The following is a 27,780-nucleotide window of genomic DNA, read 5'->3' on the forward strand; positions in this document are numbered from 1 at the left end:
TGTTATAAATTATGTAGAAACTAACAGTTGTGTACAGAATAGATCTAATTAAAATTTATTAAAATTTTATATTTTTCATTTCACATTAAAAGTAGTAAGTTTCAAATGTTTTGATGAAATTTGACACTACTAAAGCCTGAATTTCTGTTAGATTTTTAACTAGCATGATTATTAAATTTAGGTGGTTCAGTAATCTTGATTATGAAGTGACTTTATTTTGATTTTGAACAGCATGTGAAACCATGTGAAGTTGGACTTGTAGTTGTTGCAAATTTGATTTTACATCCAAGTTATGCATACCTTTTACCTGGTTCTGAAGTTCATTATCGTGTGGATCTTATAAAGCAAGGCAAAGCAGACAGTAAGCTCTTATAATTTAATATAAAGTATGAGATTGAATTAGAAGTAGTAATATGGATGATAACATAACAATTTGGTAATAATTTTTGTGCCACTGCAGCAGCACTTCCCAAACTGTGGGCCACGGCCCCCTTGGGGACCATGAAATAATGAAAATAAATTGAAAATGTTTTAAGACTAAGTAGTTTTTTTTTATCTTAAAAGAAACATATTTAATTTTTATTATTTATTATTTCTTTTTTGTTAATTTTTATATTTTAATGGAAAAAAAATCCCACATTGGTGCGGGTTCAGAAATTTTGCTTCCTGCGTATTTCGGCGTTTAATGAATATTAGTAAATATATGTGTATTCATATAAGTTTCATTTCAAAGTAGAAATCTAAGAATTTCAGTTTCAAATATTTCACCTGATATTGACTTTTTGTGTAGCAGTATTGAAACACATCCATCACATTAAATTGTTATTAAATTTCTTTTATGTTTTTAATTCTTTCCTTATTATTAATCGTTTTACGTTTCATGTGCTTGTACTGCAAATGTACAATAACAATATATCTATCTATATAAAAATATGAGATAATGTGTTGGAAGTTCTCTAAATCCAGAGTAATTTAATAATAGGTGGTACACTGGTTGGCAACTCGTATAGGTAAATATGACCTCCCCATTGTTTTTGCTTTAGTATCACCACTCTGGATCTGCCTCCCACTGACAAGACCTCAATAAAGGTCAAAACCGGTCTGGATAGTGGCCCTTCCCTTAATACATAGCAGTATACATGTCTTCAAGGAGATGTGCTTTGCATTATGGGAGATACTGAGACAGGAGTGATGAGAGCTTGGTCCACCTTTGCTATGAGTTGCCAAGGGATGTACCACCTTACCTCAGTCCTGAAGATATTTTCAGGTGCAAACTTTGTTTGCTTACACTTGGATAAAGGATTAAACTAAATTTATTATAGAGATAATGTGCCATGTCAAATGTGTATGCAAGATGCTAAAAATGTAATATTTGCATTTGATTTTTGCAATATTCGCTGTGTATGTTTTGTATTGAATATAAATACAATAAATATTATAATAATATATGTCTATATTAAGATTTTTTTTTCGAGGGGAGCCGTAAAATATTTTAATTTTTCCAAAGGGGACCCTGACATCCAGAAGTTTGGGAAGCACTGCACTACAGTAGTGAACAAATTAATCTGAAAAAGCCACATTTTTATTAAGTTTTTGGTTTGGTTTTTGTTTCAGTTCACAATAATTTTGATTTTAGTTCACTATTTTGGTTGAATGCCATGTGGTTTAACTGTCTCTACAATGTTTATTTATAGTGTTGTGCATTTTTAATAGTGTAAACAAGTTCACATCCATAGTGTTTTATTCATGTTGTGTAGCTATAAAATGGATACATCTCCAAGAAAGCATTCAGAAATATGTACTCTTTCTCAGCACACATCCATAACTCAAAGACAAATTGCCAATGAGTGTGGTGTTGGTTTGTGTACTGTTAATGTGATTTTAAAGAGATTTAAGGAAAAAGATTTCTTTTCTCCTGACAGAAAAGGAAAATGTGGGTGAAAAAGGGAGACTACACTTACTCAAGATCATTTACTAGTTAGGAAAAGCAAAATTAATCCATGATTGTCTGCTGTAGACTTAAATAGAGACTTGGCAGCTAGTGGGAGTAATGTTTCTGACATGACAGTCCATCGGAGATTGTTGGAAGCAGGGAGAACTGAGTAAAAAAGAAACAGCTGTTGATGAAGACTATGCAGAAAAAGAGACTTCAGTGGGCAAAAGTGTACAAAGAGTGGACTATTGACAAGTGGAAGATCATATTCTCAGATGAGTAATTTCTTTGTCCAAGGAGAGTGAGTACTCTATGTTTGCAAATGAGCAGCTGAGAAGACTTCTCTCATCCACCTTCAACAATCTTCTAAACACCCAGCTAAAAAGATGTTCTGGGGTTATTTTACGCATGACGGTCCAGGATCACTTGTGCTTGTTGACAGTTTGATGAAAAGTGACCAATACATAAAAATATTGGAGAAAAGTGGTCCTACAGATTCAGAAAGACAAAGAGCTCATCTTCCAACAGGATTTTGTTCCATGCCACACTTCAAAAAAAAAAAAAAAGTGAAAGGTTCTTCAAGAATCACAACATCCAATTGCTTCAATGTCCCAGAATCCAATAGAAAATTTGTGGGCCATAGTGAAAATGAGACTTGGAAAATTAAATTGTGATACAAAGGATAACTTATTACAATCCATTATAAAAGTGTGATTTTGAGATGCCAGAAATAAGAAAAATGTGTTCTATATTAGTAAAGTCCAAGCCTAATCTGAATTGATCTACAAATTCAGAAAGACAAAGAGCTCATCTTCCAACAGAATTTCGCTCCATGCCACACTTCAAGATAACTTAATGCAATCCATTATAAAAGTATGATTTTGAGATGCCTGAAATAAGAAAAATGTGTTCTACATTGGTAAAGTACATGCCTAATCTGAATTAAGAAACTTATTAGGAACAAAGGAGCACATATAAATTGTTCATAAAGAAGTTTATTTTTTGTACTTTTTTCTTGCAAAACTAAAATTTTCCTTTAAAATGTGAATGTTCAGATTAATTTGTTCGCTACTGTATAAAATATTTTCTTACTAGTTATTGCTTAATTTATTTTTAAGAGAATTTTTTCAGTTGAACTGGTAGCACAGTTGGTATTGACAATTCCTTTCGGGTGAAAAGACTTGGCTTTTGAATCTCATCTAGTACACCCAGAACTTTTATCAGGAGTTTGAGTTAACTAGTTTCATACAGATGCATCAAGATTTTCCTCTCAGAAAATAGGATTATTCATCTTGGAAAAATGGATAAAGAATACATGTAATTTACAGACTTGGAGAATCTGAAGATATGCAATGACAGTGTAATGAATGCTTGTCTGTAAATTGCTATGCCTGTAAACTATCCTATTATAAGAAGCCTAGTTACTTGGCTATGACAGAGACCATTGAATGTAACATGAAAAGGTAAATGGGATGGAATGGGAATTTTTTTCCATTTAAGTAGTACACTCAGCAATGATGAAACGACATGCCCTTGAATTGGAAAGACCTAGATTATGTTCTCATCATAATACAAGAGGTTCGTTTATAATGTCTTTTTAGCTGAAGGTTTAGGTCTTGTACTGAGATTATGTTTTGTTCCCCTTCTGTAATCTCAGGTTTTTCATCCCACTGAGCTAGAAAGAAAATGAAATTTTAGGCATTATACTGCCTCACTTTCTCAGCTGCTTTACTCTAATCTAAACAACCAGTCTTTAAGATTTAGAGAAACCCATGTAGTTTTTCTTGATATTTCTAATAGATTTGATCACATTTGGCATTGAGGTCTTCTAAGCAAGCTACCATCTTATGGTTTCACTCCTATCCTTTGATTAAATTGCCTGTTTCCTCTCTGTTTGTTTCACTGCATGTTGTGATGGATAGCTTCCTCCTGTCAGAATTCATCAATAGTGTCCCCCCTGGTTCTGTACTCTTTCTCACACTCTTCCTCCTATTCATCAGTGACTTTCACTCTATCTTCAACTATTTATGCTTTTGCTAATGACAGGACTTTCCATTTCTCTTCTTCATTTAAGAAACCTTGTCTGCTCAAACGATTCATGCTTCAAAAGCTTCTGTAACTAACCTCTTAAGCATTATCTCCTTATTTTTAATGGATCTTGTGCCATTATAACATTTATTAGACACACATATTCACAGAATATAGTAATTTAATTACTGCAAATATCAAAATATTTGCAGTAATATCAAAATAATATGCAGATAATAATAAATAATATAACTATATATTTATATACTGTATATAATATAATAAATAATTTTATAATAAAAAAATAATTTTTTAAAAATTTAATTTAATATAATGCTGTCATTTCATTATACAATTAAATTTAATTTTATTTCAAATCATTTAACCCTTTGACATATAAATTATTTTTAAAGTTGGAACAGATAAAACTACTATTTATTTAATTAATGTGATTTATTTTGTTAATTGTTAACTTATTATAAAGAATATTAATAATTTTGCAAGGTATGATACTTTTCGAAGCACTTAGGTAAATGTAACAGTATCAGACATTTTTTACATTGCCATGTAGTCTCACTTCTTACATTATGCTTGGCACATACTTGGCATCTCTTTGCTGGATGTTGCTTTTTATCAGTAAGGGGTATATGTTCAGGGAAATGTGCCCAATTTTTAGCCTGCAGTCTAATTGGGCAGTCCTTTTGCAATGGACGTCTATGGGCACTATAATTAGGTAAAGATATATTTGACAACATATCTTCTGCTACGTTCAAACGGAAATTGACTATTGTTAGTTTTGATATATCGGGTAGTTTGGAATATAAAACATAAGCATTGTAAATAGCGATATCCATCAAATAGAAACATATTTTCTTGTAACCTTTGACGCATTTTCGCATAACTGCGACACCGCCCATTCCACAATTGTATTCAAGAACACATTTAGGTTAGGTTTTATTACTTTTTCTTCATCGCCCCTCTTACTTCTCCTTACTTTTCCTGTATTCTACCATTTCTTTTGAATGTATTCTACCATTTCTTTGTGCTTATCATGCAAACATCCTTCTTATTGCGCCAACGTAATGACAAAATTCCTAGCAAGATAAAGTTTTTGATTTGCCTTTTATATGTCGTCAATTTCTTAGGCATATTTTTGCGATTTTTTCTAACTGTTCCCCACAACATTTGTACTCTTTTTTCTCAAGAAATAAAATAATTCTGGTGACGAATACCAATTATCTAAGAATAACGTATATCCTTTTCCTAAAATAGGTTCGGCCAACTCCATGATGACATTTTGAGATGCAGGTGTATTGCTTCCCAGAATTTTATCCTATCCTGTATAAATTTTGAACTTTGAACAATATCCAGAGTCTGATTCACATAGCTTGTAAAATTTTATCCCAAATCATGCTTGTTTGCTAGCAATAAACTGTACATAATTTAGTCGACCTCTATGTTTCATAAGGGATTCGTCAATTACCACATTTTTACCTGGTGTATATAATTGCTGAAACTTATTATTCAGGTAGTCGACTATATTTCGCACTTTACATATTTTGTCGTCTTTCTTTATTGTTTCATTATCCACGAAATGGAGAAAATGAGATTTAGCCAAGAAGCGTTTACGAGGCATAATTTTTGAATATATGGGTGTCTTGACCACAGCCCTCCTTGACAGATTTTTTTACCTGTGACATAATTATACACAATGCAAAATATGTTTGCATTTCGCCACTTGTTATTGGATACCATTCTTCAGTCTTTAGTAATTTCCTCATTTATTGCTTGAGCCACATATTTATTACTTTCTGTAACTATCATGTCAAAGAAATCATAAAGTATTTGTTTCAAAACAGAAAGAGGTGTTGGATATGCACCAAATCTTATCAAAGCAATTGCATTGATGCCGGGAATTTCCATAAATGGTTTTTTAATAAGAATATTTTCCTTTTTTTGCCAATTCCATTCATTTTCTGTTACATCGGAATCATCGCTACTAGACGATATCGGTCTCAAACGTTTATGAGCATTGCCTCGAACCGAACTTCCACTGGTACTGTCGCTATTGTCACTTGACAAGTCAAAAATGCCAACACTTTGATGATATAAATTTGTTTCGCTGTTTGTATCCAAACTGTTATATTAGGGACGATAATAAATTGCAACACAAACTAAATAGTGAATATAGTTTATATGCATATATATTCACTGCCTAACACCCTAAATTCGTTTGAAATTGATGCAAACTTCATAACATCTGTGATACTTCAAAATCAATTTTGGCACAATAAACAAAATACGTGTCACGGACGTCTTTGTATGTTAACTCTAAATTCATTTGAAATCGATGCGAACTTTGTAATGTCTGCAATACGTCAAAATCAATTTTGGTACAATAAACAAAATACGTGTCACAGACGTCTTTGTATGTTAACTCTAAATTCGTTTGAAATTGACATGAACTTCATAATATCTGCAATACATCATAATCAATTTCGGTGCAATAAACAAAAGACTTGTCACAGACATCTTTGTATGTTAATGGGTTAATTTTAAATTTTGGCCTAAGTGTAATCTTATGTATTGTAACCACTATTAGTTGGCATCCAGCATGTGGCTTAACTCCGTAGATAGGATTAACATTCTTTCTAACATTCTGTTTGCAGAGCTAAGCCACATACTGGATGCCACCTAGTAATGGTTACAATACATAAGATTATGCTTAGGCCAAAATTTAAAATTAAATGATTTCAAATAAAATTAAATTAATTAGATAATGAAATGACACAGCATTATATTACATTAAATTTAAAAAAAAATATTTTTTATTATAAAATTATTTATTGTCAAATTATATATTTATTAATTTTAAATTTGAGCCTAAATTGTAACCTAATAATACTTAACCACACACCAGGTGGCATTTGGCCAAGGTAACTCTGTGAATAGGATCAACATCCTTTGTTGTGGCTTCACCTTGTGATTATGCTGATGCACTAATGATGACCAGTTAGTTTCTCGTCAAAATATTTGCAGTAATTAAATATATTCTTGTGAATGTATGTGTGTAATAAATCTTATAATGGCATTATAAAATATATACACGTTAACACAAGAATATTATTTAATTTGCCAAATATTTCAGTCTGAATATTACAGACCATCTTCAGTGGCTACTTAGGAATAGTTTTAAAAAACAAGGTGGAATACGAACAATTGATCATTCACAAATAGAACGAGCCACGTGATGATGGCACAATCATCATCATCATCATCAAATTCCTGACATGTAGATGATGATTGTGCCATCATCACGTGGCTCGTTCTATTTGTGAATGATCAATTGTTCGTATTCCACCTTGTTTTTTAAAACTATTCCTTAAGTAGCCACTGAAGATGGTCTGTAATATTCAGACTGAAATATTTGGCAAATTAAATAATATTCTTGTGTTAACGTGTATATATTTTATAATGCCATTATAAGATATATTACAGGATATGATAGTAACATGAAAATCGTATCTTATCTTGTGGTTTAAGCCAATAAGAATACAATTTGGTCAGCTAAATCCTAAATTGCTAGCCCATCCTTATTCGTTCAATATCCAGGTAGATACCTAACAGGGTGCACCACGAGAAGATGAGGACTGGACATTAGGTCGGAAGCCCTGGTCAATTCTCCACATTCCTTTAAAGGCTATGAAGAGGTCTCCTCTCAGTTATACAGCTTTGACAATTTCCATTAAAAATTACTCTAATTATTTTTCATGTCGAAGAAATTACCAAGAAGACTGATAAACTTTGTTTTTAAAATAATGCTGCAACTTGAAGATAATTCCTAACTTCTCCAAATTCAAAGACCATCAAATCACCAGATGCTCATTGCACTTATGGCAATGCTAGCCAGGTGCTTGTATGCACTCAACTACAAGCCGCCAAATGTGATCTCACCTTGAATATTCACAACATCTCTCTTCAAGAGACAATATCTTGTATCTTAAACACCGATCTTTTCACCTTGGTTTTAGACTTATCTAGTCAGTCTTTCTGTTCTTACAAAAAAAAATCTTATTCTTGACTGCAAGTTTGGCTCACTTGCTCAACATCAAAAGCTATCAAGGTAAACCTGGCAGTAAACAGATGGGTTTTCAACATATCCAGACATTCCCCCACTCCTGAAAAACTTCAGTTCTCGTGAAAGGATGTGATTTTGCTATAGTACCTAAAAGAATTCTATATTTGGATTTCCTACATAACATTGAGAAGACACTAACCACCCTCTCAGTGATTTATTTATTCATTCATATAGGGGTTCTCTCCATCCCCTTTGGGGGTGTTGAGATCTCTTAATAGGGATTAAATATATACATTTTATGACTGTAAATCCAAGTGTGTTCATGTGGCTGGTTTTCCTGTTCTGAGGGATGAAAAACCAGAGTTTCCAGGTGAAAAAATCCTTTACCTTTGTATGAGACCAGGTAATTCAACTTTATTCAAAAGAGACTAGATAAAGGCACATCATGGACAGGAATCGAACCCAGGTCTTTCCGAATAAAGGACTTTGTCTATGCCAACTGAGCTGCAGAGACTCTCCTATTAGTGATGATGCTAATAAACTTCAACTTTGAAGTCTCCTCAGTACCATTTTGGTAGAAATCCATGTTTTTATGGCCTTTTAAAAATACATAAGGAAGGGATTCCACTCATACCCATAGTGGACTACATAGATTCCTCACCTATCGCTTATCCAAATTCCTAGCTTGTCTTTTAAGCTCCCACACTGGCCACAACAGACCTCTGTGAAAAATTCATCAGATTTTTTGACAAAAATAAAAAACTTAATCTTAAGGTCTGTAGGGTGAAGAGTTAAGTTTTTTATTTTTGACAAAAATAAAAAACTTAATCTTAAGGTCTGTAGGGTGAAGGGTTGAGTTTTTTTTTTTTTTTTGACAAAATAAAAAACTTCACCCTACAGACCTTATGATTATCTTTGATGTCCAGTCTTTATTTACTAGTGTACCTCTGGCTGACACTCCAACTATTATCAAATTAATTCCTCCAGATATAGTTGAATTGTTCAACTTTGTTATGCACTCAGACTGTTTCATCTGCAGGAACCAATTCTACAAACAGATTTCAGGACATTGTTAATCTCAGAAAATAAGCATCTTCAAATCTTTGCTCAACAGTGCAAATGTTACATGGATGGTTCCATAAGTTTCCCTCCTGACTAACTTTTAGAGGTGATAGAAAGAAAACAACTTTGTCACTTTTTCAACATAATCTCCCTTTACTTCAACAGCTTTACTTCATCTTTTCACATCTTTCAATTAGCATTTCTATGCCCTTGAAAAAATAGCCTAAAACTGCATCTTTCACCTCATTTTCATATGCAAATTTTCTTCCTCGAGGGTTTTTCTTGAGTTTTGAGAAGAGGTAGTAGTCACTGGGTGCTAGATCTGTGCTGTAGGGTGGGTGTTCAATCTCCTGGAAGCCACAGTCCCTCACTTCAGTCTTTACAACAATAGCCATATGAACTGGAGTATTGTCATGAAGCAGATGAACGCCGTGACTCAGTACTTTTTGTCTCTTCTCCTTTACAGCGTCATGTAGTTTGTGCAGGAACAAAGCATAATATTCTGCATTCATTGTGGTATTCCTTTCCTTGAAGTCACTCAATCATGGCAACAATAAAGATTATTGCCATGATCTTCTTGGCAGACTGAGTGACCTTGGCTTTTCTCGGCGGTGCTTTGCCTGGTTTGCACCACTCCATGGATTTCCTTTTGGAAAGAGGATCATAATAAAGAACCATGGTTTCATCCACAGTGATGGATTCCAGCACTTTTCTCTGATTCCCTTGGCAAAGCTCTAAAAACTTGTGGGAGCAGGTCACACAATGCTTCTTCTGAATTGACTAGAGAAGTCTGGGCAGGGCACCCACTTTGACACTGACCATTGTCATGCTAAGGTTCTCGTGAATGATGCAAAAAAAAAAAAAAAAACAGTTGTTATAGAAAGCCCAACCTTGTTGAGATATCTTTGAGCTTCAGCCATCTGTTATTGAGCAGTTCCTCCTCAACAAGAGAGACATTTTTCTCATTCATCACCTCCACAGGCTGACCATTATGAGGATCATCTTCAATGCTCTCTTCTTAGGTGAAACTGTTTAGCCCATTCCTTCATGGTAGAATATGAAGACACTTCTCCATAATCACCATCTAATCACTGTTTGATAGCACTTGGAGAAAGTCCTTTGGTGAAAAACTTTATCACAGCATGTACTTAATTTTTAACATTACAGCCTCTTAGCATTCCACATGTTAATATCTCCAAACGAGTGTCTCCAACTGAATGATGCAGATAGAGAGTTGAAACCGGTATACTAACCTTTCCATAGATGGTGCTATCTGTCATTCACAGTGTTTTAAAATTGGCAAGAATTTTGTATGTCAGACAGGAAACTTTTGGAACCTATATCATATCTGCTCCAATTCCCAAGCTCTCCAAGAAGAACTGAGCACCATACAATTCATCTTACTACAGAATGGTTTCATCCCAAGGAAATTTAAATGCATCTGAACTCTCACGAGCTCATTGCCAAAACATTTTTTATTAAATGAAAAAAAAAAGCTTACCTTGGGGAATGAGAGTATCTCCGAATATCAGCAAAACTGTTTCTGTTTTCACCTAAACAACCACAAGACTCATAGAAAACTAAAAATAAACTCTGCAAGAGGACTCTAATCCATGAAAATAACCGTTGTTACCTTGGTGTCACACTTGACTGTAGTCTACCTTACTAAAAACATTTGGAAAGTTTAGATGTTTGACAGGCACAACTTGGTTGTAATGCTTCAACCAGCAGCCCTGGCTCTAGTCTTCCTGTTGCAGAGTATTGTTTGCCAGTTTGGAGCTGAAGTCGCTACACAACTCTTGTGGACACATAACATAACAATGAGAACCTATTCTTGTAGCTTATGATCTACTTCTCTCCCATGGTTACCCATTCTTTCCCACATCACTTCTCCATACTTCGGAAGTAAAGAAGAAGCTATTATTAAAGAAATAAAGAAAATCAGAAATAACATGTATCTTTCTATTCATCAAGATATCTCTTCACCTCCAGCACATCTCCTTGCCTCCAGATCTCCCGTACGGCTTGTGGAATTACCAGATGATGGTCCCTAGGACTGGTGGAGAAGACTGGAATAAACTACAGACAAGTACCTGATCAGTTTGCCAAGGGAAACAGATCCAACCATCGAACCACCAGGATTCAATCTACCTTAACATCTCTGCATTGGCTAAACAATTTGCCAAGGGAAACAGATCCAGCCATCGAACCATCAGGATTCAATCAACCTTAACACCTCTGCAGTCACCTAAAAAGATTTAGGACTGGACAAGGCCAATGTGCCCACTTAGTACATCTTTGGGGAATTTCACAGTGACTGTTTTGTGTGTGTGTGTTGCTGTGAAGAGTACACATTGGCAACTGCCCTGCACACCTTCCCTGGAGGCTTCAGGAACTTTCAGTAATTTGGACTGTCAATTACTACTTAGCCAAAAAATTAGCTGCCACACTCAAGGAATTGGTTGGTCATTCCCCTTCCTACATAAAATATACACAACAATTCATAAACAAAATTAAAAATATTACACTCAACGACCAAGATCTATTAGTCAGCTTTGACATAACTTCCCTTTTCACCAATGTCCCAATCAATGATACTATCCTACTCTTACAGAACATATTTCCACACGACATCACGGCCCGCTTTGCCCACGTACTCTGCTCCGGATATTTCGTGTGGCAAAACAATTTTTACCTTCAAAAAGAAGATACCGCCATGGGCTCTCCACTCTCCCCCCCAATAGCGAACTTTTATACGGAAGATTTTTAGCAACGAGCTCTAGAATCGGCATGCCTAAAGCCCAAAATTTGGCTCAGATACGTCGACGATATTTTCGCCATTTGGCCCCACGGCCGCCAAGCACTAGATACATTCCTTAGCCACCTGAACAAACAACACGAATGCATCCAATTCACCATTGAAATAGAAAAAAACAACTCTCTTCCGTTCCTAGACACACTTGTCACACGTCTTCCTACAGGCTGTCTCTCCTTCTCAGTTTACCGCAAACCTACACACACAGGCCAATACATACACAAAACTTCCTATCACCACCCAACACAAAAACTACGGGTTATAAGCACCCTTAAACACAGAGCTCAAACCATTTGTTCAACTGAACAAGCTCTTAACCATGAATATGAGACCATCAAACATACCTTTATAAAAAATGGATACAGTATAAAAACCATTCACAAGATCCTCCACAAGGATACCACTAATAACAAAAAAGATTTCAAGAATGCTATTGCTATACCATATGTTAGAGGCATTTCAGAAAAAAATAGACAGAACACTACACAAATACAACATCAAAACCACCTTCAAACCCCCAACAAAATTAAGGCACCTACTCAATTCTTCCAAGGATCCCCTGCCACACTTAGCCCACCCAGGGGTTTACAAAATAGATTGCACTTGTAACATACCGTACATAGGGGAAACAGGACGAACCATCCCAATCAGAAAGGATGAACACAAATGTCACATAAAATACCTCCATTTTGGAAAAACCTGCCTTTCCGACCATGCACTCCAAACATACCACAGAATTGACTGGAAAGGTACCAAGTTCCTACACCGCACCAAAACCTGGTTTGAGCGTAAATTCAAGGAAGCATGTGAAATGCTCAAACATGATCCGAATCTGAATAAAAATGATGGTCTAACAATCCCAAGAATGTGGAGGACCCATCTACAGCCTTCATAGCAACCACAAAGAAAAATCTCAATACAAGACCCAGTGAAGTGTTTTTTATTTATTTATTTATTTTTTCCACTAGAGGGCAGGCTAAGAAAAAAGATTAGTTAACAACGTAGATGTAATTTACTTGTGTAGTGTGCAACAGCATGTAGCTTGTTCTTATACTTCTGAATGTATCCTTCTGAAGATGACCTCAATACAGGGGTCGAAACGTAAAGTTATTATTTTATTTGTAATCAGTAAAATAATCTTTTTAACACGTGTGTTTTGTTTCCCTAATTTAATTAATATGAATGCTGATCACCATGTAACCTTAAAAGAAAGAGTGAAAGTATTACAGTTCAAAACTGGGGAAAATATTGCTCTCATGTCACCTCATTGGAAAATATGTATTGGGACAGAGATGGAATTATCGAAGAATTATGCAAACCTTTGGTGATCAGTTTAAGTGAAAGTGATAGTGATTTGGACACCGATTCAGATGACTATGAAGATTAAAAGGATTTGATAATAGTATTTTTTTTTCAACTTTTTTTTGCATGGGTTTGTTAAAAGAGTCACAACAAGTCATAAATAATTAATCAGTTTAAAACATTAAAGTGTCTCAGTTCTCTCAACTGTAAGTTTAGAATATCTAAGTTCATTCGAAAAAAATTTGTTTTTCTGTATAATTATTTTTATTTTATAGAAAACTTTCTTAAAAATAAATTTCATAAAATTTTTGTTTTATGCTATACCTTTTTTTAATTTTGTTAATACTCTACTTTTGTTAAAAGAGTCACAACAAGTCATAAATAATTAATCGGTTTAAGACATTAAAGTGTCTCAATTCTCTCAACTGTAAGTTTAGAATATCTCAGTTCATTTGAAAAAAATTTGTTTTTCTGTATAATTATTTTTATTTTATAGAAAACTTTCTTAAAAATAAATTTCATAAAATTTTTGTTTTATGCTATACCTTTTTTTAATTTTGTTAATACTCTACGTACATTTTTCCAACTGTTATACAAGCAAAATAGTTACACTTTAAAAACTACGATGTTCGTAAAAGAAAAGCTAAATTTTCTGACCTGTAATAATAAACAAACTCATCCCAGAAGACGGATTGATTACCCTATTATCGGAATGGATTCTCCTTTTTGTGACATGCGCAGAAGTGTGTCGAAGGGTCTCTAATCTGTGGGCGAACTATACTTGGCTAAAGGGGACAGAACCAGAGGTTATTCCAAGAAGTTGGGTAAAAGTGTGGTTAGCAAGGGTGTGAGGAATGGAATTTTTGCTTGGAGAGTGGTGAATGAATGGAATAGGTTTCCTGAGTCAGTTGTGAGTGCATTGTCTGTTAATGGTTTCAAGGAGAGGTAGGATAGATATTGTGTTGATAGTTTGGGTCTCCTACAATGAATCATAGGACTCCATGGTGGTGCCCGTGCAATGATAATAACAATAATAATAATAATAATGGTCAATTCAGCAGAGCACACTGTTCATGAACTTATCTATAGAAGAGGCAGAAACTGAATGTATGTGAGAGAGAGAGAGGGATCATTGATTAACCAGATTGCTATTGAAAAAATTCTTTGTCTGATTCTTAATTCAGAATCTGAGTGAAGAGTGCATTTCTGGTAGAAATATATACACTTTTTTCTGCTGAAAACCTCATCCTGTTACTAAGAGCTCATGAAAAGACAAGATCACTTGCTTGTTGAAGTTTTCTTTCAATTACTCTCATTTACAAAAGTGACAAGAAATTGAAGTTAAGAACATATAGAGTATTGGGTACAGTGGGAGGAAGCTATTCAGTGATTAAGTTAACTTTGACAGCAAGAGTGCCACACCTGTCTTGACACCCTCCTCTTGATGGCAGAGATAACATACTTCCTACTCAGACTTAGAAGACTCAACTCGACAAAGTTTTTATTAAATATTAGAAGATGCTCTCCGAGACCTAGGTTATACATGTCTTTTAATTTGCCACATCTCTAGGCTCTGTCTTAAGCTTTTTCCATGTCAAAGAACACAGAAACAAGTTCTCATTTTAGGAATGCCTCTCTTATACATGTTTATAAGCAGGCCAAAATAGCCCAATGCTGAATAGTCCAGCATCTTACAAAGACAGCTAGTCAGAGTAGTAGATCAGATTTATTTGCTTTTGTTGGATCCATTACTGGTGTTGGGATGACAATGACAATTGACTTATGTCAGTTATCTGGAAACTCTTTCTCTGTAAGTTTGCTGTTAAGAGAAGGAGTTCCATAGTAGATGATGGAAGATGTTTTATCATCTCATGATGGATGTCATCAGGTCCTGATGCACTGACATTAGAAAGTATTAGTGCTTTTTTTTTTAGTTCATCCTTAATGAACAACCTATTTGTAGAAAAGTTTAGGTACTGTTTCTCACGTCATTCTTTCAATATTAAAAATTCAGGAGGATATGAAGCTGTTACTGAGATTCTAGTATTCCCCCCCCCCCCCTCCCGTTTTTGCCGGTTGTTTGATTGTTTGATGAAATAGGTTGGATTCAAGAATTCTTTTGACTCTAATGTTTAAACATAACATGATTTGGCCCAAACACGTCGACTTTTTTTTAAATTGTTCTTAACATATATTTAAGCATTTTTTTAAGGCAATTATAATATTAGTAGTATATTTTTCACCTTTTATGCTTTCAGCTATATCTCTACCTTCAGATGAATATTTCTTAGAAATAGCAGATTCATCAGTTGCAAAGCTGGACATGACAACATCTATTGTAACTGCTTTAAAGCTTGGTCATACTAATATTGTTGTGAAAGATCATTGTATCCTTTATTTAATACATGCATTTTTTTGTTTTACTTTTTGTTGAGCACTTCAGTATATTTAATTATTATTATTATTTTTTTTTTTGGAAAATGTAAATTAATTATTAAATTTTAGAGTACCTATTTAATTTATTTGGATTTTTGTTAATAATACTGAGTTAATTTATTGTATTTATCTGTTTTCTATGTATCAAGATAGACCGAGTCTTCCTTAATCTATAATTGTTCACCTATACATAGCAGAACAATGGCTGCCAAGATGTCTTTGTTGGGTGAACTAAATTTGCATGATTGCAGTATAAAATTTGTGAGATGTACCCGTGAAAGTTGGAAGGAGTTGCATCATCGAGGAATCATCACAATTATGGAAGGAGAGGAAAACTGGTGGGCGAGCATGTGTGTGAGAGAAATGCTTTGAGAGTGATAAAATAAATTATGTGATAATAGTAGACTGAAAAATGTAAATATTGATGATAATACTAAAAGTGCAGTGGCAAAAAACAGGAGACCTGAAAGAATTGTCCTTGGAGGAATTGGTACCATGATCTCAGGTGGGGAAAAAGACTATAACCTCTGCATTTGTAAGAGAGGAAAAAAAACTTTCAGTTACAAGAATGAGAATCAAATAATCCCATGATACAGAAATAATTCTACACCACCAGCAAATGCTTTATTTGAGCTACTGTAAAATGGCAGCCATGATATCACCAAAAGTAATCCCATAATGCAGATATTAACTGCACTTCCAGCAATTTTAATATTTATTTTAATAAAGATCAGTGCTAGTGGGGGTGAAATCACCAGTAAAATAAAATCAAAGTGAAAAACAAATTAGGGAAAACCAAAGTACTTATCTTGCCGAAAGCCGAGATCTCGTCAGTGGGAGCCAGATCCAGAGGTGATGCTAAGGTTGAAGTAATGCATAAGTCATATTTTTCATATACGAGTAGCCAAAAGGTGTCACAACTTATTATTAAAATACTGTAGATTAGAGAAAGTTCTCGTTGGAAATTTTTCTACTTAGTTATGCTATACGTTAAAGATACCAAGAAATTATATACAGTAAAACCCCTTTTTTACACTTTTTGGGGGACTGATGGAAAAAAAGTGAGGGAAATGTAAAAAAAAAAACATTAAAAAAAGGCAAAAAGATGACTTACTGCTAGTATGTGAGTCTACATACTAGATTACAAAATTTAATAACTGAAAATAAATGAATTTACAATTACTTACATTTATCTATTTAAAAAAATCTTTAATTGTTGATTGTTTTTGCTTTTCTTTTTTCTTTTTTTTTTTGACATAGCGCCAGATTACTTTGCATTGAGTTCAGTGCGTGACCTGTTTTTTACTATGTGTTCAAAGTGGACACGGAGAGTCCAAGATCTTTTGCTAAATGCACACGTGTTCCGGCATGCCAATCTACACGTCACAGAAATGCTATCTTTTCTTCTACTGAAATACATTTTCTGTCTTTTTTCTCCATGCTACTAACATGGATAATCCACCACCGCAACTTGAAAACAGCTTTCACACGCTAAATTATGTAGCAGAAATTTTGCAATATCAATTCATACTGTGTTTGAAATATCACGGTATCACTACATTACTGCTGCAAGTGTGCAAGTCACCATGATGGCAGAAACAAAACTACAGCCGAAAGCATGACATCCTGGGAACAGAAATGCATAGATTTCCGCAGAAATCGATTCTAAAATCAGTATTGCCACCCGAGAAAAAAACGCAAAATCACAGGAAATAACATCCACATCAAGTTGTTAATGGTGGGAAAACAATATATCGTAAGAATAGGACTTAAGACGGGACCAACGGAAAATGACATAAATGGCAAGAAAACGTAAATTGCGGGAACATAAAAACGGGGTTTTACTGTACTTGGTTTAATCCTTTATCCAAGAGTAAGCAAACAGGTTTGTGCTTGAACTATTTTCAGGACTGGGGCTTTTAACTCATTTAAAAAGCTAAGACTTCACATCACTTGACTTAGTATTCCATAATGTAAAACTTTCAACAACTTTTTCTAATCCAGAGTATTTTAATAAGGTTGAACATCTTTTGGCTACTTGAATATTAAAATATGACTTCTGCATTACTTCAACCTTAGTATCACCTCTGGATCTGGTCTTGCTGATGAGACCTCAATAAAGGTCGAAACTGGTTTGGGTAGTGATCTTTTTCATAATGCATAACATTATACGTGTCGGCAAGGAGATGTGCTTTGCACTTTTCACTTTATGAAAAATAGTTGAGAATGGGAATATAACAACGATCTGTATTTAAGTTTTGTAGATCTGGAAAAGGCATATGACAAGGTGCCAAGAGAAAAGCTATTCAAAATGCTACAGTTATATGGTGTCAATGGGGCATTATATCAAACAATACTTAGTCTTTATTTGAGTTGTAAGTCATCAATTCGAATTGAAGGAAGTACAGGAAGATGGTTTAATATTAAATCTGGTGTCAGACAAGGATGTACATTATTCCCTCTGTTATTCATTATCTATATGGATCACATTATGAAGGAAACTGGTAATAAACCTGATATCAAAATTGGAGATGTTAACCTCAGCTCTTTACTTTATGCAGACAATGTTTGACTTCTAAATAAATCAAGTGCAAGTCTGCAAGATTCCCTGACTAAATTGATTAACTGTTGTAATAAATTTAGTATGAAAATCTGCAATAGCAAGACAAAGAATGAAAATAGGCAGAAGTATTGAAAATATCAACTGCATTGTAAATGGAGAACCTGATAAAACAGTAAAACATTTCTGCTACTTTGGCATGATTTTAGTGAAGATGGTAAATTAAATATCGAAATAGAAAACAGAATCAACAAAGATGATATGTAGGAAGTCAACTGAATAAATTTATATGGAATAAGAGAGAAATTAGTCAAAACACTAATAGCTGTATACAAGACAGTTTTCAAGCCAATTTTAACTTATGGATCTGAGAGCTGGGTTAGAAATAAAACACTTGACCAAAGACTAGAGACCACAGATATGAGATTCCTGAGAAAGATTAGGAGTGTGAACAGATGGCATCAATGGCAATATCATATTACAAACGAGGATATTTAAGAAAGAACTTCACATTAGCATCCAGGAATGTGTTAAGACATCTAATCTCAGTTATGCTAATACATTTAGGTGGTATGGTCACTTAAACAGAATAGGATAGGAACAATTAGCAAAAGAAATGTTCTCTGTTAAGATTAAAACCAAGGTATAGGTGGACTGATACAGTGCCTTGGAAGACAGAAATGTAAGATCTGATAATGTTGGAGTCTTGACAGTTACAGATTGATTTGGAGGAAAATTGTAGATAGGAAGTTAGCAATGATGTAAGTTTTTCATGTAGTACTATCATATCCTGTACATCCCTAGTGGATACATTCAGGAATTTGATGATGAAGATTGCCACTGTTATGAACAATTACTTTAATTTCCTTACATTCATATTTAGGCCATCATTTGGAATTCTCTCTCTCTCTCTCACATGCACACAGTGGAAAAAAACGCCACCATCAAAGCCATATGTTATAAAAAAAAACATTTTTTTAAATAAAAAATCATTATCTTTTAAAACAGCCAATCTCAATTCAATGATAACAGAAGTAACCAACTGCCTTCAGTGAACAGCCATGTGATGATTAACCTTTCAAACCATGCCCTGATCAGTGATGAACTCTCACTACAAATTAGACATCCAAATTGACAAATTGGATTTCATATATCATATTGATAAAAGTATGAAGATTTCTCCCATGTATCATAAGATTATAAAATATGATTAGAAACTTCTAACATTTTAAATAAAACTAGCTATATTACCATAACGGAATTAGCAGATGTGAAATCTTTAAAAGCAAATCAGGATATTGTATTCACTACAGCCGATAAAGGGAATGCTATGTTTATTTTAAAACAACTTACCTTCAAAAATTTAATCAATCACGTTTAGACAGCAGCACCTATCAGCTTGTGAAGTATAACCCAACTTAATCGGATTAAAAAGAAAGCTTTAGAATTACCTAAATCACTCGTTTCCTGGTCTGTAGACACAGTTCAACTATTTCCAGGGTATGCTTTTTCTCCCCAAGAATTTACAGTTTGTCTAAGATTCATTAGCAGAACATACTGCTTTGGCTGATAGTTAAAGGAATTGACAGCCTCATTGATCTATCCAATAAACTAGTGTAGACACTCAAGGAGTTGATAGGTCATTTGTTGATAGGCCTCTTTATAAAAACAGCCAACATTTTGTAAATAAAATTAAAAACATCACAATTGATAAAAGTGATTTACTAGTCAATTTTGATGTATCTATATTTTTCACAAATGTCCTAATCAGTAACACAATTATTATTTTACAGCACAAATTCTAACTCAATATCATTGTGCCCTTTGCCATGTGCTACGTTGTGGTTATTTTGTGTGGCAAAATGTTTTTTATCAGGAACAAAAGAAGGCAGTTCTATGGGCTCACCATCATCCCTCCCAGTTGCTTATATGGAAGCTTTTGAGTAACTTGCTCTAGATACTTTTACTTTAAAACTCAAAGTCTGGCTTAAGTATGTTAATGATGTTTTTGTTTTCTGACTCTATGATGGCTAGATGTTAGACACCGTTCTCAGCTACATGAACAAACAACCCAAATGTATACTATTCACAATTGAAATTTAAAAGTGAGAGCACACTTCCATTTCTCGATACGCTTGTTACACATCTTCTTTATGGCAGTCTTTCCTTCAATCTTTATCCTAGGCCTGCACATACTGACCAATATATACACAAAGTCTTACCACCACCCAACAGAAAAACCTAGGTGACATTAACGCACTGAAAACAGGGCTTTAAAGATTTGCTTCAGTGAGCAGTCACTTAAGCGGGAATTAAAAATTATCAACATTACCTTTCTAAAAATGTGTACAGAAAAAATCCTATCAACAACATTCTTCACAAGATTGCACCTGGTAAAGAAAATGAACTTTGCTGTAGTTAAACTAGCCATTCCATACAATAAAGCAACATGCTCACATGAAATAAACAGCACACTACACAAATTCAACTTTAATGCTTCCTTTAAACCTCCTGCAAAATTAAAGAACTTATCTCCTCCAAGAATCCCCTTCCTCCTCTTGCTCACGAGTATACTGTATTCAATGCACCTGTAACTTGCCTTGTATAGGTGAAACTGGATGCATGATTCCTACCTGGAAAAAAGGCACCAACATTAAGTTTAATAACTCCAGTAAATCTAGCCTTTCTGATTAGGATTAACTGGAAAGGCACCCTTTCTATTATATCATACCGAAACGTAGTACGAGCACTAATTTAAGGAGGCCTGTGAAATTCAAATCAACTGCAATAATTTGAACCATAACGATAGTCTGATGTGGATGACACATATTCTATTCACATAACCTTTTGTTCTGAGAGTTTATTATAAATTATAGGACTATAGTACTTCAGAATCTTAGCCTTAATATAGCAAACATACATAATATAACAAATATATCATCATCATCAAATTCCTGCTATGTACCCTCAAGAGGTGTACAGGATATGATAGTACTACATGAAAAAAAATTACATCATTACTAACTTCCTATCCACAATTTTCCTCCAAATCAGTCTGTTACTTGTCAAGACTCCAACATTACAGATCTTTTATTGATATCGTCCAAGGCACTTTGTACCATATCAATAAACCTATATCTTGTCTTTCTCGGGTCGTTTTGCTGCCAACCTGGCAGAGAACAATTGTTTTGCTAATCTTTCTTTGCTCATTCTGTTTAAGTGACCATACCACCTGAGATTAGCTCTGCTAATGCATTCCTGGATGCTGACAATGTCAAGTTCTTTCCTAATATCCTCGTTTTTAATATGATATCGCCATTGATGCCATCTGTTCACGCCTATAATCTTTCTCAGGACTCTCATATCTGCGGTCTCTAGTCTTTGGTCAAGTGTTTTACTTCTGTCCCAGCTCTCAGATTCATAAGTTAAAACTAGTTTGAACACTGTCTTGTATACAGCTAATTTAGTGTTCCGACTAATTTCTCTCTTATTCCATATGAATTTATTCAATTGACTTCCTACCATATCAGCTTTGCTGATTCTGTTGTCTATTTCTATATTTAATTTACCATCTTGTTCTTCACCCAGCTTTTCTTCCACAATTCTTCTCAATCATTTCTCAAGTATATTTGCATCTTGCCAGGAACACTCAGTAGGGAAATACTTCTGTAATTCTCACATTCAGTTTTATTTCCCTTTTTATATATGGGTACTATGAGAGCTCTACTCCAATCATCAGGAATTTGTCCCTCTGTCCAGGCTTTCTGAAGTATGCAGTGGAGCCACTGCAAGACTTTTATACCACCATACTTCAGCATTTCTGGTCGAATATCATCTACTCCTGCTGTCTTTCCATATTTTAAGCTTTTGATGGCTTTTTCTACTTCTTGTATGGATATGTATTCCTGACTGCATGCCTGGTCAGTGTTTTTTACCACTGTGTTATCATCACTGCTTGTTTCATTTAGCAATTTTTCAAAGTAATTACTCCATACTTCAAGGATATCTTTTCTTCCATTTTCATGTCATCTTTATCATCTCTAACTCCTTTTACAGCACTCTTTCCTCCATTCCTAAGCTTCTTCAACAACCTCCAGAATATTTTGCTACCTTCTTGATATTTATTTTCTATATTCTTGCCAAAGTCCTCCCATGACTTTTGTTTAGCTTGTTTTACAGTGTTTAGCATTCTTGCATTTGTCTCTGTATTCTCTAAGAGCACAAGCTGACTTATTTTCCAGGAACTTTTGATATGCTTTCTTCTTTTCCTTCACTGCCTCTTTATAACTTCCTGTGTCCACCATAGAGTTCTAATTTTTCTATCCTTGCAGACAACTTCACCACATGCCTCTCTAGCTGAATCAATCAGAGCTTTCTTCAAGGATTGCCACTGAATCTCCAAGGTTTGATTCCTGTTCTCAAACTCTTTAATTTTTTCTTCAATAATATTTGTGTATTTTAGTCTACAGTTCACATCTCAGAGCTGCTCAACTTTTATTCACTTTAAAACTTTCTTACATGTTATTCTTTTCAATATGAAATTCATTTTTATCCTGCTCAAGACTAAATAGTGATCACTTCCAATTTCAAATCCTCTGTACACTCTGGTGTCCTGTACCAGGGAGAAAACATCACTATCAACAATAACATAGTCAATGAGACTTTTCTTATTCCTTGTCTCTTCTCTCTGTGTGAATTTGTGCACATTTGTATGTTGGAACATGGTGTTAGTAATAACCAGTCCATGTCCTGGGCAGAAATCCAACAGATATTTGCCATTATTATTAGCTTTGCTCTTTTCTCCAAATTTTCCCAAAATATTTTTGTATGTCTGACAATCATTTCCTATTCTGCTATTTAGATCCCCAACAAGGACCAACTTTTCCTTTTTCATTGTGTCAGTTGCTTTTTCTAAAGCCTCAAAAAATTCCTCCAATTCTACCTTAGTAGAACCTTCTGTGGGACCATAGGCACAAATAAGTCTCATTGTCCAGTTCCCCATTCTCATATTTGCCCACATTACTCTACTTGAGAGTGACTGCCATTCAAGAAGATTAGCCTCGTATTTTGTGTTGAATACTATGGCTACTCCTTCTTTTCCTTGATTGTCATTGCCTGAATATAACATTTTGTATTTATTGCTCAGAAAGATCTCACCAGTTTTTGCCTCTTTTTGTTTCAGTCACCCCTATTATGTCAATCTTGAACATTAAGTCAGAAGCTCTGGTCGGTTCTCCGCATTCCTTTCAAGGCTATGTGGAGGTCTCCTCTCAGTTATACAGCTTTGACCCTTAAGCACCCCTAACAAATATGTTGTACGTTAAATTAGTTATTAGTCCCATCTATTGCTGTATTAAAAGATAATATGCATTTGTTCTCTGACCATGTAACAAAAAAAAAATAGAATATAGCTTTAATGTCTTCCCCCCACCCTTCAGTAGAGGTTAGGCCAGAGATGCTTTGACTTTTTCTCTTGATGAGTCTTTAGACTATAATGGAGATTCCCATATAATAGTAATTGTAATAATGAGTTCAGGTTTTATGGGACTTAATGTCTGGATTTTTCCATAATTTATTATGGTCTGTCCATCATACCATTATACTGTTGATCTCAGTTGTGTCTGGCTATTGTAGTTTACACATTCATACTACTTTTGAAGTCAGTCCATCATTTAGGATATGAATGTAAAATGTCATCCATAAACAAGATTTAATGCTGTGCTAAAGGGACAAAGCTGTATAACTGGGAGGACCTCCACATAGCCTTTTAATGAAAGCATAAAACCAACTGTGGGCTTCTGACCTAATGTCCATTCCTCACCTTCTCGTCGTGTCCCCTATTAAGTATCTACCAGGATATTGAACAAACTTTGAAAGATTGCTGAATGAAACAAGCAGTGTCAGCATGATGGTAGAAAACTCCCAACAGGAATGAAGTCATCCATACTTTAAGTAGAAAAAGTTAACAACAACCTGAAACGTGAAAAGGCAGCTGGAGTAGATGAAATTCGGCTAGAAATGCTCAATTATGGAGGTATAAAAGTTTTACAATGGCAGTGTTGCATAATTCAGAAGCCCTGGTCAGAGGGTCGAATTCCAGATGATTGGAGTAAAGCTCTCAGTACCTATCTATAAAAAGGAACATAAAACTGAATGTGAGAATTGCAGAGATATTTTCCTACTGAGTGTTCCTGGGAAGATTTATGTAAGTATACTTGAGAAACAGTTAAGAAAAATTGTGTAAGGGAGCTTGGTGAAGAATAAGCTGTATTCATGTCAAATAGTCAGGATCAGATTTTCACTTTAAGATAAATAGTTGGGAAACCTTGGAAATATAACAAGGATTTGTATTTTAGTTTTGTTCTGGAGAAAGCATATGACAAATGCCAAGAGGAAAGTTCTTCAAAACACTAGTTATATGGTGTCAATCAGACATAATATCTAGCAGTACATAGTCACTGTTTAAGCTAGTAGTCAGCACTTAGAATTGAAGGCTATACAGGAAGATGGTTTAATGTAAAACCAGGTGTGCGACAAGGAGGCACATTATCTCCACTGTTATTCATTATCTGTATGGATCACATTATGAAGCAAAGTGATATTAAATCTGATATCAAGTTGGTGATGAAAATATTAGCTGTTTACTTTATGCAGATGATGTTATACTTCTGAATAAATCCAGTACAAGTCTGTAAGATTCCCTGATGTCAAAACATTAAATTAGCTGTATATAAGTTGGTTTTGGAGTGAACAGATGAACGGGTCTATCTTGCTATTGGTAGCATTCGGCAATGTGTTAGTAGATCTAATTGCAGGTGGTATGTTCACTTAAGTCTTCTTTGTCAGGTTTGTAGGGAAAAGAACCAGAGGAAGACCAGTAAATGGATTGATAACAGGAATAAGTATACCTTAAAAGACAGAAATATTGGATCTGATAATATTGTAATCTTGACAGATAACAGATTAATTTGGAGGAAAATTGTTTATCAGAAGTTAGTAATGGTGTTATAAAATCTCTTGCAGTGAAAAATTATTTTTCACCTATATCGTTTTTATATAGCCATAAAATACTTATAATTATATACACTCTTAATTATGTAATGTAATAAAATTTGTAATATAATGTTAGCATAATTGAATGTAGAAGCACAAGCAATTGTAACTAAAAAGATCAGACAGGATTAGGTTAATAAACTGAAGGTTAATAACAGTCTCAAAGATCACTGGATTATATGAGTTTTGCCACCAAAACCTGACATAAAAGTGCCTCCAGTAAATCAGGGAAGTTTTGGAAGGAAGGCCAAGAGATGGCCAGTGATATAAAAGGCAGAGATTGAGGGGCGAAAAGCTCACTCTCTTATTTTTTTTTTTGTTCCTGTGGCAAGTTTTTCGAGGAGGAAAAGAGTCAAGGTCCCACGAGCAGTAGTTCTAGAGATCATGGGAAATTCGCTGGCAGAATTTCAAGGTAGCCTTGTGTGAAATTCTTCAACGATTCACTTGTGTGCTGATTTGTCGAACCAGTTCCTGACATCGCCGAAGAAATACATTACTGTTACAAGGAAGGAATTTGCAAGACGACAACTGTTGGATAGCGTTCGATCACAGCCGTCGTGCAAAAAAGTGAAAGAAAGGAATTCATCCTTAACCCTTTTGATTCCAGGACTGTACATGATATTGTGAACTTGTAAGTAAATTGCTTTATATTAATAGCCTAGATTGTGTGTACAGATGATAGATGTTGATTCAGTTTAACTAATGGCATAATGTGTTGAAGAGGCAAGAAGGCCAAATGTGAGTTTGAATGTGCTTAAAAGAATACTGTAAACTTGTATGGTGCTTGTGTTACATAATCCTTAAAATGTGTATGATATATTTTTGGCTAATATTAATAGGATAGAGAACAGGGATATGTTTGGTAAAAATCCATCCATGTGTCTACTAAGTTAGGTGTAATACGTTTCTTTGTTTAGTACCTTAAGTGAAATGTCTTACTAAATGTGTGGAGATTCAGGCACGTGATATATTCCATTACTTTTGTATATTAATTGTCTTAGCTATAATAAATATGTTTGGTTTTGTTAATAGCTTGCCTGATCTTTGTTAGCCAAAGCACTATCTCACAAAAACAAATTGAACCTGTGTGACCTAAGTGAAGTAATCACAACTGAGTAATTCAGAGTTGCTTCAGATAAAATTGATGTAAGGGTTATTATACATACTTAGCTAAATTATTCTCTTGTATGTAAAGATAGAAAATTCTTTTACACAATCCTTAATGGTGCAGTCGTTAACAAAAAATAAAATTTAAGGATTAATACACTAGAATTACAGCAACCTAGATTAAGGATTTTGCCCCACCAGAGGATTTTCCTCAGCCTATGTTACTAGCACATGTAAGACTATACTTTACGACATTGAAGAGAGGGGAGGAAGTAATGTTAAAGACAATGAATAACAATACATATATAAAAACGTTACAAATCATATATATATATATATATATATATAAATAATTACAGTGTAACTTTTTCATGTAGTACTATCATAATTATTCTGTACATCCTGTGAGGGTACATATCAGGAATTTGATTATAGTTAACTTATATTTCACAACTGATAATTAATATTGCAGTTTCAGAAGAATGAACACTGTAGGTTCATCTAAAGTGAACCAGGTATAGGAAACTCATTGTGCATTCCAAAGATCTGCACTTGAATCTTGGGAAGGAGTGATCTCAAAAAAAAAAGAAAAAAAAGAAGTGAACCTCTGATGTTATTAATTAAATAGGAACTTGGATTTGTGGATAACTTGAGTAATGCTGTTGGTATCTGGTGGGAATTTATCCAAGAACCACATATAAGAATTAAATACATGTGAGGTGAGTGGGGTTTTCATGCATGCAAAATATTCAAGCTGACTAGATGACACACATATGACTGGCTATGAAGATATACTTAGCTAACCTTTAGCTTCCTACAGTTTAACTTTATTAGAAGCCATGTTGCATATAATGAGTATATAAAATATCCATCATCATTCTAAAGCCAAACGAATGAAACAAAAGTTTCAAATTTTACCAGAGTTTATGAGAATAATACTTTATCATGGTGGTTGCATTGGCTTCACTAAAGACATGGACAACTCTGCCCACCAGCCCATATATTCGCCTTTTATTAGTGCATTGAGTAGGTGACAGCCTTTCAAACTATTTTTGTTCTCATTAGAGACCAGGCAAAAAACCTTAGGGAAGCAAAAACCCTCTGTTCACTGTGACAGCAATCCCATTTCAGACATATATTCTTCATAAGAGAACTCTCTGTAGATTCTGCATCTTTGCACCTACTTGAGAGTTCACTTTGGAAGAACTTAACTCTCTGACATGGGATATTGAACAAAGAGTTTTTCACAACTGTCTGTTGCAAGTAATGGACTATTTGTATATAATGTTCTGAATAATGAATCAGAAGACTGCAGGTTTGAGTCTTATCACCGATGCTCAAAATTTCTGTTTTTTTCCTGCTTGGTTGACTGAGTTGTTAATGTAACTGCTCTCCAACCAACAGGC

General features: G+C 34.4%; 1 protein-coding gene across 1 annotated transcript in view; it reads left to right on the forward strand.

Moving 5' to 3' along the window:
* Window positions 1-27,780, forward strand: part of LOC150108089 (nuclear pore membrane glycoprotein 210-like) — a 205,633-nt gene that overhangs the window by 133,517 nt on the left and 44,336 nt on the right. The window contains exons 6-7 of the mRNA XM_090415973.1: window positions 232-361; window positions 15,477-15,605. Coding sequence (XP_090272099.1) covers window positions 232-361; window positions 15,477-15,605 — 259 coding nt within the window. The remainder of the gene's footprint in view (window positions 1-231; window positions 362-15,476; window positions 15,606-27,780) is intronic.

Source organism: Typopeltis vanoorti, chromosome 3 (genome assembly GCF_054136105.1).
Source record: "Typopeltis vanoorti isolate ZY-2024b chromosome 3, IOZ_Tvanoo_1.0, whole genome shotgun sequence".
In the NCBI taxonomy this organism is placed as follows: Eukaryota; Metazoa; Arthropoda; class Arachnida; order Uropygi; family Thelyphonidae; genus Typopeltis; species Typopeltis vanoorti.